Genomic DNA, 15261 nt, shown 5'->3' with positions numbered 1-15261 from the left:
GACATTAACAAATCAATATCTCATATATCCCAATTTATCCACATAAGCCATTATCATAATCCTCATAATTTCATTCCTTCATAAGATACGTATCATATTTCCAACACCATAATAAAGTTTTGCGAATCCAGATATAGCTGACATACATTAGACCAAGATTATCCAATCAGTGGATCTTTTAGGATTTCAAATTCATAACACATCGAAATGTACACGACAAGGTGAAATGATTCTATAACTTGGTTCAATTACTTTTCTCACTAATCTATCTATCTAACATAGCCCATCCTATTGAATTATAGCATTTATTAATAGGGTCAAACATGGTCAACTAAGTTAATCAAAGCTTGGTTGGGGAGGGCCTTACATATGAGATCATTATAGATCATTTAAAAGATAGAGAGATGGAAGGATTAATGCAGACCTAATATGCAAATTGTAAGATAGATATAGGATAAGGGTTTATGTATGTAGCAGAGCTTAAACTGGTACTGAATCTAGCTTAGTAGATGCTGATATGAAGCATTACAAGACATTGGATTTGTATAATCCATTTATAAGTCAATGTGGCTTCTTTGTAATTGAGCAGTGAGCTCTAGGCACTTGGCCTTCTTGCATGTGCAGGTCCCTATTGTAAATAGTAATATTCTCTTATTGGCCAGTAAGAGAATATTGTGGGTCACAAATCCCACAGAGGTTTTTCCCACATCGGGTTTCCTCATTAAAATATTGTGTTATGGTGTGTCTCTTATGTTGTGGTTGCTATTCTTATTTACTGCATTTTTTTTGGTTTACCGGTACATAGTTTTGATATGCTTTTCATGTTATAAGTTAAGAAAATTATTATACCGGTCAGATACTGATTCACCCCCCCCCCCCCTCTTAGCATCTTTGGGAATCCTAACACCATCTCTTCTAGCTTCCATCCCAACAATGTGTTTCGCTGCACCAAGATCTTTCATTTCAAATTTAGTAGTGAGCTGAGACTTTAGTTCTGAAATCATACCTTTCCCTTTTCTAATGAATAACATATCATCAACATACAATGCAATGTACAGGAAATGATCACCATTAGTTTTATAATAAACACAGTTATCTGATTTAGAATGCTCAAATCCTAGACTTAACACACATGTATCAGATTTTTGGTACCACATCCTAGGACTCTGTTTGAGGCCATACAGGGATTTCTTTAATTTACAAACCAAATTACTTTTACCTTTCACCACATAGTGCACCGGTTGTGTCATATAAATATCCTCCTCCAGATCACCATGAAGGAAAGAAGTTTTCACATTCATTTTCTCAACCTATAAATCATAAGCAACAAAAATAGAAAGAAAAAATCTAATGGATGTTATTTTGGCAACAGGAGAAAATATCTCACCATAATCAACACCCTCAACCTGAGAGTAACCTTTTGCAGCCAACCTTGCTTTATACTTCTCAATGTTTCCATCCAAACCAATATTTTTCTTGAACACCCATTTGCAACCAACAAGCTTTTGTCCTTTATTAAATGGTACAAGATCCCATGTATCATTCTTTTTCAAAGCTGTCATTTCTTCTTCCATAGAAATCTTCTAGGATTCTGCATCATTCATACCTAATGCCTCTTCTACAAATTTTGGTTCATCCACATTAGTATTCAAAGAAAAAATACATCTCCAATCATCGGGTGGTTATCTATGTCTTGTAGACCTTCAAACAATATGAGTTGGAGGTTCTTCCTCCTCTTCTAAAGATTCAAAGCTAGACGAGCTCTCCTCAACTTCTTGCCTATCTAGGGGTCTTGATTCAACTCTTTCAGGTGTAGAAGGAAATTGAATCACATCTTCCTTTTTAGCCTATTCTAGCTGCAATGTAACAAAAGGAGACTTAATTTCTCTAAAAATAACACTTCTACTATGAATTTCCTTTTGTACAATAGGGTCCCAAAGCTTGTATCCTTTCACACCATAACTATACCCGATGAAGTTATATTTCACAACCTTGTTCTCCAACTTTGTCTACTTCTCCTTTAGTACATGTACATATGCCTCACAACCAAAAACTCTAAGATGTCTCAATGAAGGCTTGTGACTCAACCATGCTTCGATAGGCATTTTATCAACAAGGGCTAATGTAGGAGACTTGTTAATCAGATAGAAAGCAATGGCAATAGCTTCAGCCCAAAACATTTATTCTAGAACAACACCACTCAACATACTCCTAGCCTTCTCCATCAGTGTCTTGTTCATTCTTTTTGCAACTTCATTTTTTTGTGGAGAATATGGAGTTGTCTTTTGTTTGCTAATGCCACAATCTTTATAGAATCTATCAAAATCATTAGAGAAAAATTCACCACCATTATCAGTCCTCAAAATTTTAATTTTCTTTCCATTCTGCAACTCAACCATTGCTTTAAATTCTTTAAATCAACTGAAAACTTTAGATTTACTCTTTAGAAAATATAACCATGTCCTTCTACTAAAATCATCAATAAAAGAGACATAATATGTGGATTTTCCAATTGAAGAAACATCTACAGGACCAAACACATCAGAATGAATAAGATCTAAAACACCACAAGTTTTATGAGAACTCGAGTAAAACTGAACGTAGTTTTTTTTTCCATAAATGCATTGCTCACAAAAATCAAAGTCAAGATTACAATAATTCAAACCTTCAACAAAGTTTTTAATTTTTCAATGTCCTTAGACCCTTTTCTCCAATGTGGCCAATGTCATGCCCACTTTTGGGCACGAACAGAAATTTTTTTTTTTTTGTTAAAATACTTACTAACTAGTGACTTAGTTAAAATAATCAACTAAGTGCGATCAACTTTAATAAATAATGCATTTTGGGTTAGGTCATAACTATGTTTGAGTCAATCAGGTAATTAAATCCAATTTAGGAAGAGAGGGTAACTAAGTTATCAATGAACTAAAATTTCTCCCAAAACGGAAATTCACTAAGCTTCATTAATAAATAATTAATATCCCAAAATGGCGAATTAATCTCGACCATATACTTTTTAAAATTTATCTTATTTATCTATCTTAATCCACTAGGATTCCTAATTTAATTATCCTGGTAATTTAAAACACCTTAATTAATTGAAGCCCCCATAGTCTAAAATCACTTTACTAAAATAAAAACCTCTTGGAATAATATACTTTATTTAATTTAGACCCCCATAATTTAAAACTACGTTATAATCATATACTTAATTTGGCCCTCTTTGGCCCCTACAAAAATTTAGTGGCCACACCCCTATATTATTCTTTTTAAAATCTAATCCACCTAGGTAATTAAATCATTTTATATCATTCCTCCTTCTTATGCCCAATATTAACCAAAATGTACAAAACTTATCTTCACATTCTATCAATTTTAATACAAATTAAATGCCAAACTAATCCCACTATTTTTATTTATATAAAATATATAAATATATATACATATATATATATATTTTTATATATATATATATATATATTTACATTTTTACCCATGCATGCACCCATAACTTTATAAAAATGAGTTTATATTTATTTATCATAAGGGGAGGGGAAAGAAGTAATACTTATCCTTTTAAAAATCATTTTCCCCCCCTTTTTATATTTAAAGCTTTGTGAGTGTTGCCCTAACCCGAAATTAGGGTTAGGGTGAACACGTCATAACCACACATCTTTTTTTTTTGCGTTGGTGTGAAGAGTGTAGGGTGGACGACGAAGCAGGGCCGAGCGAGAGGAACCGGGCGGAGGGTCTACAGCAACCATCGCGTGCGCAGGGAGGCGGAGTAAGGTTTTCAACACGACGCAGGCAGGGTCTACACGCGGTGGAGAGAAAGGGAGGGGCGGAGCGGCCACCGCAGCCGTGACACCGCCGGCTGCGGACGGCGCCGCCGCAGGCTACGGACACGCGGCGGAGAGAAAGGGAGGGGCGGAGCGGCCACCGCAGCCGCGACACCGCCGGCTGTGTACGGCGCCGCCGCAGGCTGCGGCGTCGCCGCCCGTAGTCTGCGGATACCGCAGGCTGCGGCCGCCGCCGCCCGCAGTCTGCGGATGCCGCAGGCTGCGGCCGCCGCCGCCGGTTGCTGCGGCCCGCGCCAAGCCGATCTTGCGGGGGTTTCATTTCACTTAAACGTTTAATGGTTGTTAAACGCACCATTTCGAGTTTATTTCATTTTTTTTTTTTTTTTCCTTAAAGCAAGCTTAAACGATCAGGTTTCTATAATATATTTTTTTTAATAACATCATTGTAATTAAAAATATATGTATAAATATATATATATATATATATATATATATGTGTCTATACATGTGTATATAATCTGGTAAAAATAAAAAAATGCATAAGGTTTTCTGTAAGATGACTGGCAGATTTCTTATAAAAGAGATATATATGTATAAATATATATATATATATATATAGTGAGAGACTTAGCACTAAAATCAGTCTCCCTTTTTTTGTATTAGAACCAGATCTGAAACCCTATCATTTTCTTTCTTTTTAATACAGGTTCTTCAAATGATACTTATTGTTTAAATTTGTATATAAATACATATATATATATATATATATATAAATATATGTATATATATATATATAAATATATATATATATATATATATATATATATATATTTATTTGTATAAGGATAGTTTGCAACTCAAAAAGGCATAACTTTCTTTAAAACTAATAAGGAAATCTATCAGAAAATAGCAGTGTGACCTTTTGTATAGCAAATATACCTAACACTAAGTGCTCCTTTTTTTTTGAAGGATAACTAGACTAATATAAAAAAAAGATTTATTTCTGCTAATCAGAGATAAATACCTAACTAATTTATTTATATACAGCAGCTTATTAACATAAGAAACATGCAGTAATAAACTACATCTAGGAGCAGAAATCTTAAATAGGCATTTGGTAAAAGTTTTCCTTTTATTTTCTCTTTTGCAAATCATGAAGATTCATACCCTATTTAGTACATTCCTTCACCTCTTTGCAACACTAACTAGAGTGAGGACATTATACATGTGTTTTTTTTTTTGAAACTTATTACAAATAAAGATGAACACAAAGATTTTGGCAAATAAACATTTACATTTTTCCTTTCCAATACATTGCTTTACTATTTGGAAAATAAATACATCATTGCCTATCTTTTTCTTTTACAAGCTAACATGGAATACAAAATCCTCTTTCCTTATAAATAACACAAACTAGCTCTTTTCTTTTCTTTTCATTTACAACTCCAAAAGAGAATATATTGTCTTATTAACTAATTTCTGCAACATAAAACAGCAACTTAGTTCTTCATTCCTTCCTTTCCCATTCCCATGCAACCTGCATTAAACACATTTTTGACCATGGGAAGCTCACCTCCCAGCCTAGGCTTACTAGAAGCCACCCCTGAGCTTGGAGAACCAAGCACTAGACGGGCTACAAACATGCAAACTCTTCACAAACATAGGAAAACACTTACATTCAAATTTCCCTTCCCAAGGTACACATTCACCACTTTCATGGTGACTCTTCCATGGGTGGAAGTGGACCAAGTACCTATGGGGAGAATGCATGCCAAAACAATACAACATAAACCACCTCATGGCAACACAAATGCAACCAAAAATACTTCCTCATTCCTTATGCCCCCCAAAAAGGCTCAAGGCCATATTTACTCCCCTTATGACCCCCAAATGCATACACAAGGCTATGCATCAAGGGTCACCAAGGACACCCTTGAGAACACTCTCCATGAGGAGAGCTTCTCACCCATGGCTGTCATACTCCTTCCACCCCAAGATCTTCCTACCCTCCCAAGGATAGGAGATCTTGGACACTCCCAAAAAACAACAAGAAACACAAACAAACACATAGAAAAGAAAACTACACATTTTAACTTCAACACAAAAACTTCATAAAACACAATCTTTCAAGCAACTCTTTTCTTTTACAAAACAACATAAACTAACATTTACAACATAACAAGAGGAAGAAGGGAGTAACCAACCTTATTCTGCCAAAAGGTTTGCTAACTTTAGTTGGGGATGAGCTGCCCAATTCCACACTAACTTTCTCCAAATTCCTCCAAAAATGCTAAACTCCTACTAACTTTTTCAAAACAAGCATAATCTCCAAGAAAGGAGAGTGGGTGATTACTCACTAAGTTTCCAAATTCTTGCCTAAGAAGGCCTCTCACACACTTCCCAACCCCTTGGGTGAGGTGTGAGTTCCCATTGGTTGCCCTTCCCAAACTCTTACACATTACCAAAATTGGAAAGGGAAAAGGTGGAAGAAGATGGGGAAGAGAGTTTAACTTCTAAAAGGAAGGTTCTCTATCCTAGGAAGAACTTCCTAAGTTGAATTTTCGTGCATCTTGAAAACACCACTTTTCGAAGTGACTACTTAGTCACATGGGAGAAGTCACATGTTGCAAAATGCCCCTAACCCATAGGTATACCCTTTGGACCCTTGGAAAAGCCTAAAAACTTGCCCTAGGAGTCCATTAAACCCTTTGGAAACCCCACTGAAGTTTACCTACGGGTCAAGCTTGAGTTGACCACTCCCATGACTCCCTACCCAAGACAAATTTGGGACCACACTCATGTTTTTGAATGGCTTTGGTAGAAACAAAACTCCCTCCAAGAGACAAGTCAAAATCAATGACACTTAATCAGCACATGTGTCAAGTGACACAACAAAATACAATATAAAAATCACACATGGAAAATTGGTCTCTTGAAGGATTACACAATTACATATAAATTAAATTTTACACTCAAGCATTATACACATCACAAATAAAATACATTACAAGGGAGGGGTTGTTGTCTCTCCAAATAGACAACTCCCGGCTTAACAAACGCACATTGGTCTAGGCTTGGTTCTCCATTAAATTCCATGGTCACATGGATAATTTTCCTGCGCATCTCAATTAGCACATTAGTAACTCCAAATAATCACAATTATACATAATCAAATACATGGATTCCATTGCACATCAAACACTCATACATTTGACAACAATAATTCAATATCTCATTTGTTTCAAATTCAATTTCACATATGCAATTAACATAATTTCCCAAAAATGAACCATTCATAAATATGCATCATTTTTCTATCATCAAAATGAAATCCTGCAATTTTCCAATAACGACATTCACCATCATAATGTAATTCTATTCTAGTAACAAATCTAAAGTTTCATAATCATCATGCATGAAATAAAACATCAACAAATGTCAGTGTGATCCAAATCATGGAATCATATAAGTTCTAAGTCCATAATGCATAAAATAAAGCAACCATAATAGTCTCAATATGCAAATAACTGAAAATGTCAAACTGAATCGGGATCGGGGTAGGGCCTCACACCCTCCCCCTCTAGGCATGAACTTCCTCCTGGAGTTCATCAAAAAGGTGGGGGTACTATGATCTCATAAGTGCTGCATCCTCCAATGAGGCTGTGACCTCATCATAGCAATCCCACTGGACTCTAACCTGGTCCAGTTCTTGCCCTCGAAGGCTTAGCGTCCGGCGTGCCAAAATGCGAATGGGCTCCAAAGCTAGCTGCCTGTCCGACTCCACCTGCAAAGCATCCCAATCTAAAATATGAGACTCATCATAGATATACTTCCTCAAAACTGAAACATGAAACACATCATGGATGCGTGACAGGCTAGGTGGCAATGCTAGACGGTAGGCAACTGGCCCTATCCTCTCAAGGATCTCAAATGGTCCTACAAATCGAGGTGCGAGCTTAGAACCCTTTCCATAATGGATTGGACTCTTATGTGGTCGCACTCTCAAGAAGACTCTGTCTCCAACTGAGTAGCTACGATCAACCCTCTTCGCATCTGCATATTTCTTCTGTCTATCCTGGGCCTCTCTAAGACGCTGCCTAATCAAATCCACCTGCTGCTCCATATCCTGAACTATCTCTGGACCAATAGCAACTCTGTCCTCTATGCGGTCCCAACTCAATGGTGTCCTACAAGGCCTGCCATATAATGCCTGATAGGGTGGCATTCCCAAGGACGTGTGATGCCCATTGTTATAGGCAAACTCCACTAAGGGAAGATACTCCTCCCATCTGGTCTGGTGATCCATGACGTACATGCGAAGCATATCCTCTAACACCTGATTAACTCTCTCTGTCTGGCCATCCGTCTCCAGATGATAGGCTGTACTGAAATTGAGTTTGGTACCCATAGCTGCCTGTAATGCCTTCCAAAAAGATGAAGTGAAGAGGGAATCCCTGTCGGAAATGATCTTACGTGGAACACCATGAAGTCTGACAATGTCTCGCAAAAACACCTGTGCTACTGCTGGTGCTGTGAAGGTGGTACGAACTGGTGAAAAGTGAGCCACTTTGGTCAACTTGTCAACCGTCACCAAGATGGCATCATGGCGGTGAGATGACATAGGGAGACCAATGATATAGTTCTCTCAAGTCTGCATGCAACTTCTTGACACTGGGATGCGCTGCATAAGGAGCTCTATGAGCCTCTGTGATAATGAACTCTCACAATCCCCCGGAAGAAGGTACATAGATGTGCCCTCTATGGCGTAATAAACCATTGGACTCTAAGGAATAATCCACATATTTCCCTTCTAAAGTTCCCTGAGATCGAATAGCCTCGCAAACCTCTAAATACCATCTGTCCTCTGGCAGTCGTTGCAAGATCTGATCTCTCAAATCCGTGCTCATAGACATGGTATATACCTCGTGACGTCTCCTACTCAAAGCATCTGCAACTACATTTTCCTTCCCTTTGATGTAGTGAACATCAAAATCATACTCACACAAGAATTCCATCCATCTCCTCTGTCGTGCATTAAGATTCGGCTGAGTAAATATGTACTGAAGGCTCTGATGGTCTGAGTGCAACTCAAAGTGATGACCCAAAAGGAAATGTCTCCATCTCACAAGTGCATGCACTACGGCTGCAAGCTCAAGGTCATGAGTGGGGTAATTAAGCTTGTGAGTCTTGAGTTTCCTAGACTCAAAAGCTATAGCCCTGCCATTCTGCATAAGTACTGCTCCTAAACCATCTAGGGAAGCATCCGTGCAAACCATGAAATCTGCTGAAGGATCTAGTACTACAAGAATAGGTGCGGTAGTAAGTGCCTTTTTAAGTTCCTGAAAGGCCTTCTCGCACTTCTCCATCCACTCAAACTTCTTCCCTTTGCACTGAAGAGAAGTGATAGGATGAGCAATTCTAGAGAATCCCTCGACAAAACGTCGGTAATATCCTGCTAAGCCCATGAAGCTCCTGACCTCTGTCACACTGGTGGGTGCTGGCCAATCCATAATGGCTCTGATCTTGGATGGGTCCACTGAGATCCCATCACCGGATATAACATGACCAAGGTACTTGATCTCAGTTTTAAAGAAAGCACACTTCGACAAACTGCCATACAACTGATTTTCCCTCAAACACTGCAAAACCTGCCTCAAGTGTTCCTCATGTTCCTCCTCATTCCGTGAATATATCAAAATGTCGTCAAGAAACACAATCACAAAGCGGTCGAGGAATGTACAGAATACTCCATTCATGAGACTCATAAAAACTGCTGGGGCATTCGTAAGACCGAATGGAACCATGGTGAACTCATAGTGGCCATATCTAGTGTGAAATGCGGTCTTGTGGATATCACTTTCCACTATCCTCAACTGATGGTATCCTGACTTTAGATCAATCTTGGAAAATACTTTGGCACCTTGAAGTTGGTCAAACAAGTCATTGATCCTGGGCAATGGGTATCGGTTCTTGATAGTTACTTTGTTCAACTGACGGTAGTCCATGCATAATCGGAGAGATCCATCTTTCTTCTTCACGAAGATGACTGGTGCACCCCAAGGGGATACACTAGGGCGAATGTGGCCCTTCTCTAGGAGTTCCTCAAGCTGAATCTTGAGCTCATTAAGCTCATTTGTGGTCATTCTATATGGTGCTCTTGAAATTGGTTCGGCTCCTGGAACAAGGTCTATATGAAAATCAATCTCTCTACGGGGCGGCATACCAGGTAACTCTGAAGGAAATACATCCGAAAATTCCCTAAGGATAGGATGGTCGTCAATAGATGGTTCCCTTTCCTCCTCTTCTTCTCTATCGCTAATGGTGATGGCAAATAACTGACATCCCTTTCGCATGCTCCGCTTAAGCTGCATGGTGGAGATCATACAAAGAGACACGGGTCTCTGAATTCCAGTGATCACTATAGGAGAGCCATGATCATCCTCACACTCGATCCTTTTCAGGTGACAATCCATCTTGGCTCTATGGGCATAAAGCCAATCCATGCCAAGTACAACGCCATATGATCCAAGTGGTGTAACTCTAAGGTCTACTAAGGTGGTGATGTTGCCAATCTGAATCTGACATCCCTTAACCTCTGATTCCACTGACACTCTGGCCCCTGAAGCTAATTCCACTTCCCAACTGACCTCTTGCCTAGTTGCCACTAGCCCGCAACGCTCCACAACCAATGGAGATATAAAAGAATCAGTAGCTCCTGAATCAAATAATATAGATACATTGCTACCTCTAATCATACCTGCTACCTCAATAACCGTGGCCTGATGCTCTGCCTGGCGGTTGTCAACTGCTGCGAAGACCCTATGGGACTTGCCCATGTCCCCAACTGTCGGCTTTGATGCTGCCATCCTCTGATTCCCTGTCATCTGACCCTGAGGACACTCTCTCGCTATGTGTCCCATGGCTCCACATGTGAAGCAAGGGCCTCATGCCTGAAACTGTACTCCCTGTGGTCTGGAGAAAGACTGTCCCCCTGTCTTACTAGAACCACTGTACCCACCTCTAGAGGACTGCTGAGTCCTAGCCGGAGGTGTGTAAGGAGCCTGAGATTTCTGATCTCGCCTCTGACCCTGTGACTGCCACTGCTTGGGCTTTGTGCCCTGCTGATTCTACGGAGGCTTTTGCCTCTGGTTTTGCTGAGACTGCTACGGAGGAGGGGGTTTGGAGAACCCCGATGAGTGCCTGTTGTTACCTTTCCAATGGGGTTTCTGAAACCCATATGTTTGTGGTGAAGGGTTATGGTTCTGAAACCGATCCTTCGAGTCATGTGGTCTAGCCTGAATCTCCTCAGCTATCAAAGCCTTCTCCACGGCAACCCGGAGGCTCCCTGGAGCGGCCATTCTCACTGGTCCTGCTATGCTGGAATTCAATCCTTTGATAAATCGGTTGACGAGAAGCTTTTCATCTTTCAGGTAGTCTACATAAGGTAAGAGTTCAAAGAACTTGTTCTCGTACTGTGTCACTGACATACCCTTCTGCTAGAGGTCATGAAACTCATCCACCCTACACTGTCTAAAATGCTCTGATAAATACCTCTCCCTGAATCTCTCTGTGAAAATCTCCCAAGTGAGGGTCTCTATCTCTAAGCCACACTTATATTCTTCCTGTCTCCACCATGTGGAGGCTGTTCCTCGCAATAGGTGAACCGCTGCACGTGCTTTTAGATTGCTCTCATAATAGCGCAATGCAAAGCACCTATCTAGGCTTAAAAGCCATGCCTCTGCCTCTACCCCATCGGTAGATCCCCCAAATGATGGTGGCTGAAGACGCATAACCTCTCTGATTAGATCCCCTGGATCCCGATGAGCCCTCTCAATATACACTGGTGCTACGGCTGGAGGTGGTGCTGGTAGGTGAATGGGTTCGGGCTCATGCCCAGCCTGACTCTCCACGGGATTAGGAGGTGGACTCCTACTCCGTTCCCGTTCTACTATTCTATGACTTCCTGAGTTCTGGTTCTCAACATTGTGATCTACTGCTGGGAGCCTATCCTGTACTAGTCCAATCAGGTTCTGAAGGGCTACCAAGATGTCTCGGTTTGGGTCAACTGATTGCTCGGGAGGAGCTGCTGGGTTCACTTCCTGAACCGATTCCTCCCTAATGACCTCTTCGCGTGCCATGCATGCACGCCTAGGGCCTCTTCCACGTTTGCGAGCTTGTCGCGTAGTTGGAGGCATCCTTTTTAAGAAAATAAAATAAAATGAAACAAATAACTATTTTATGAGAAAATATTTTAGCTAGTTTAAAAAATAAAATTAAATACAATTTAATTAATTAAACAATTGTAGCGAAACGTAATGGAGTAAGGTTCCCTAGTGTTGGCAACCTTGCTCTGATACCAAAATGTCATGCCCACTTTTGGGCACGAACGGAAATTTTTTTTTTTTTGTTAAAATACTTACTAACTAGTGACTTACTTAGTTAAAATAATCAACTAAGTGCGATCAACTTTAATAAATAATGCATTTTGGGTTAGGTCATAACTATGTTTGAGTCAATCAGGTAATTAAATCCAATTTAGGAAGAGAGGGTAACTAAGTTATCAATGAACTAAAATTTCTCCCAAAACGGAAATTCACTAAGCTTCATTAATAAATAATTAATATCCCAAAATGGCGAATTAATCTCGACCATATACTTTTTAAAATTTATCTTATTTATCTATCTTAATCCACTAGGATTCCTAATTTAATTATCCTGGTAATTTAAAACACCTTAATTAATTGAAGCCCCCATAGTCTAAAATCACTTTACTAAAATAAAAACCTCTTGGAATAATATACTTTATTTAATTTAGACCCCCATAATTTAAAACTACGTTATAATCATATACTTAATTTGGCCCTCTTTGGCCCCTACAAAAATTTAGTGGCCACACCCCTATATTATTCTTTTTAAAATCTAATCCACCTAGGTAATTAAATCATTTTATATCGTTCCTCCTTCTTATGCCCAATATTAACCAAAATGTACAAAACTTATCTTCACATTCTATCAATTTTAATACAAATTAAATGCCAAACTAATCCCACTATTTTTATTTATATAAAATATATAAATATATATACATATATATATATTTGTATATATATATATATATATTTACATTTTTACCCATGCATGCACTCATAACTTTATAAAAATGAGTTTATATTTATTTATCATAATGGGAGGGGAAAGAAGTAATACTTATCCTTTTAAAAATCATTTTCCCCCCCTTTTTATATTTAAAGCTTTGTGAGTGTTGCCCTAACCCGAAATTAGGGTTAGGGCGAACACGTCATAACCACACATCTTTTTTTTTTGCGTTGGTGTGAAGAGTGCAGGGTGGACGACGAAGCAGGGCCGAGCGAGAGGAACCGGGCGGAGGGTCTACAGCAACCATCGTGCGCGCGGGGAGGCGGAGTAAGGTTTTCAACACGACGCAGGTAGGGTCTACACGCGGCGGAGAGAAAGGGAGGGGCAGAGCGGCCACCGCAGCCGCGACACCGCCGGCTGCGGACGGCGCCGCCGCAGGCTACGGCGTCACCGCCCGCAGTCTGCGGATGCCGCAGGCTGCGGCCGCCGCTGCCGGTTGCTGCGGCCCGCGCCAAGCCGATCTTGCGGGGGTTTCATTTCACTTAAACGTTTAATGGTTGTTAAACGCACCATTTCGAGTTTATTTCATTTTTTATTTTATTTTTCCTAAAAGCAAGGTTAAACGATCAGGTTTCTATAATATATTTTTTTTAATAACATCATTGTAATTAAAAATATATGTATAAATATATATATATATATATATATATATATATAGTGAGAGACTTAGCACTAAAATCAGTCTCTCTTTTTTTGTATTAGAACCAGATCTGAAACCCTATCATTTTCTTTCTTTTTAATACAGGTTCTTCAAATGATACTTATTGTTTAAATTTTTATATAAATACATATATATATATATAAATATATATATATAAATATATATATATATATATATATATATATATATATATATATTTGTATAAGGATAGTTTGCAACTCAAAAAGGCATAACTTTCTTTAAAACTAATAAGGAAATCTATCAGAAAATAGCAGTGTGACCTTTTGTATAGCAAATATACCTAACACTAAGTGCTCCTTTTTTTTTGAAGGATAACTAGACTAATATAAAAAAAAGATTTATTTCTGCTAATCAGAGATAAATACCTAACTGATTTATTTATATACAGCAGCTTATTAACATAAGAAACATGCAGTAATAAACTACATCTAGGAGCAGAAATCTTAAATAGGCATTTGGTAAAAATTTTCCTTTTATTTTCTCTTTTGCAAATCATGAAGATTCATACCCTATTTAGTACATTCCTTCACCTCTTTGCAACACTAACTAGAGTGAGGACATTATACATGTGTTTTTTTTTTTGAAACTTATTACAAATAAAGATGAACACAAAGATTTTGGCAAATAAACATTTACATTTTTCCTTTCCAATACATTGCTTTACTATTTGGAAAATAAATACATCATTGCCTATCTTTTTCTTTTACAAGCTAACATGGAATACAAAATCCTCTTTCCTTATAAATAACACAATCTAGCTCTTTTCTTTTCTTTTCATTTACAACTCCAAAAGAGAATATATTGTCTTATTAACTAATTTCTGCAACATAAAACAGCAACTTAGTTCTTCATTCCTTCCTTTCCCATTCCCATGCAACCTGCATTAAACACATTTTTGACCATGGGAAGCTCACCTCCCAGCCTAGGCTTACTAGAAGCCACCCCCGAGCTTTGAGAACCAAGCACTAGACGGGCTACAAACATGCAAACTCTTCACAAACATAGGAAAACACTTACATTCAAATTTCCCTTCCCAAGCTACACATTCACCACTTCATGGTGACTCTTCCATGGGTGGAAGTGGACCAAGTACCTATGGGGAGAATACATGCCAAAACAATACAACATAAACCACCTCATGGCAACACAAATGCAACCAAAAATACTTCCTCATTCCTTATGCCCCCCAAAAAGGCTCAAGGCCATATTTACTCCCCTTATGACCCCCAAATGCATACACAAGGCTATGCATCAAGGGTCACCAAGGACACCCTTGAGAACACTCTCCATGAGGAGAGTCTCTCACCCATGGCTGTCATACTCCTTCCACCCCAAGATCTTCCTACCCTCCCAAGGATAGGAGATCTTGGACACTCCCAAAAAACAACAAGAAACACAAACAAACACATAGAAAAGAAAACTACACATTTTAACTTCAACACAAAAACTTCATAAAACACAATCTTTCAAGCAACTCTTTTCTTTTACAAAACAACATAAACTAACATTTACAACATAACAAGAGGAAGAAGGGAGTAACCAACCTTATTCTGCCAAAAGGTTTGCTAACTTTAGTTGGGGATGAGCTGCCCAATTCCACACTAACTTTCTCCAAATTCCTCC

General features: G+C 38.7%; 1 protein-coding gene across 1 annotated transcript; it reads left to right on the top strand.

Annotated features, from left to right (window-relative positions):
* Positions 1-2272: 2272 nt before the first annotated feature.
* On the top strand, positions 2273-13450 carry LOC131876597 (uncharacterized). The gene is made up of 3 exons (XM_059222037.1): positions 2273-2287; positions 3706-4019; positions 13138-13450. Exons 1-3 carry the CDS (start codon positions 2273-2275, stop codon positions 13448-13450), a joined length of 642 nt encoding a protein of 213 aa, XP_059078020.1.
* The last annotated feature ends 1811 nt before the right edge of the window (positions 13451-15261 follow it).

Source organism: Cryptomeria japonica, chromosome 6 (assembly GCF_030272615.1).
Source record: "Cryptomeria japonica chromosome 6, Sugi_1.0, whole genome shotgun sequence".
Classification (NCBI taxonomy): domain Eukaryota; kingdom Viridiplantae; phylum Streptophyta; class Pinopsida; order Cupressales; family Cupressaceae; genus Cryptomeria; species Cryptomeria japonica.
This window is presented reverse-complemented; position numbering and strand designations above follow the sequence as displayed.

Bases quoted from the DNA above. Each gene is read 5' to 3' on its own strand.
- LOC131876597 (XM_059222037.1), top strand. The intron at 4,020-13,137 runs GCTGCGGCCGCC...GTTGGTGTGAAG, and splicing joins GTAGTCTGCGGATACCGCAG to AGTGCAGGGTGGACGACGAA.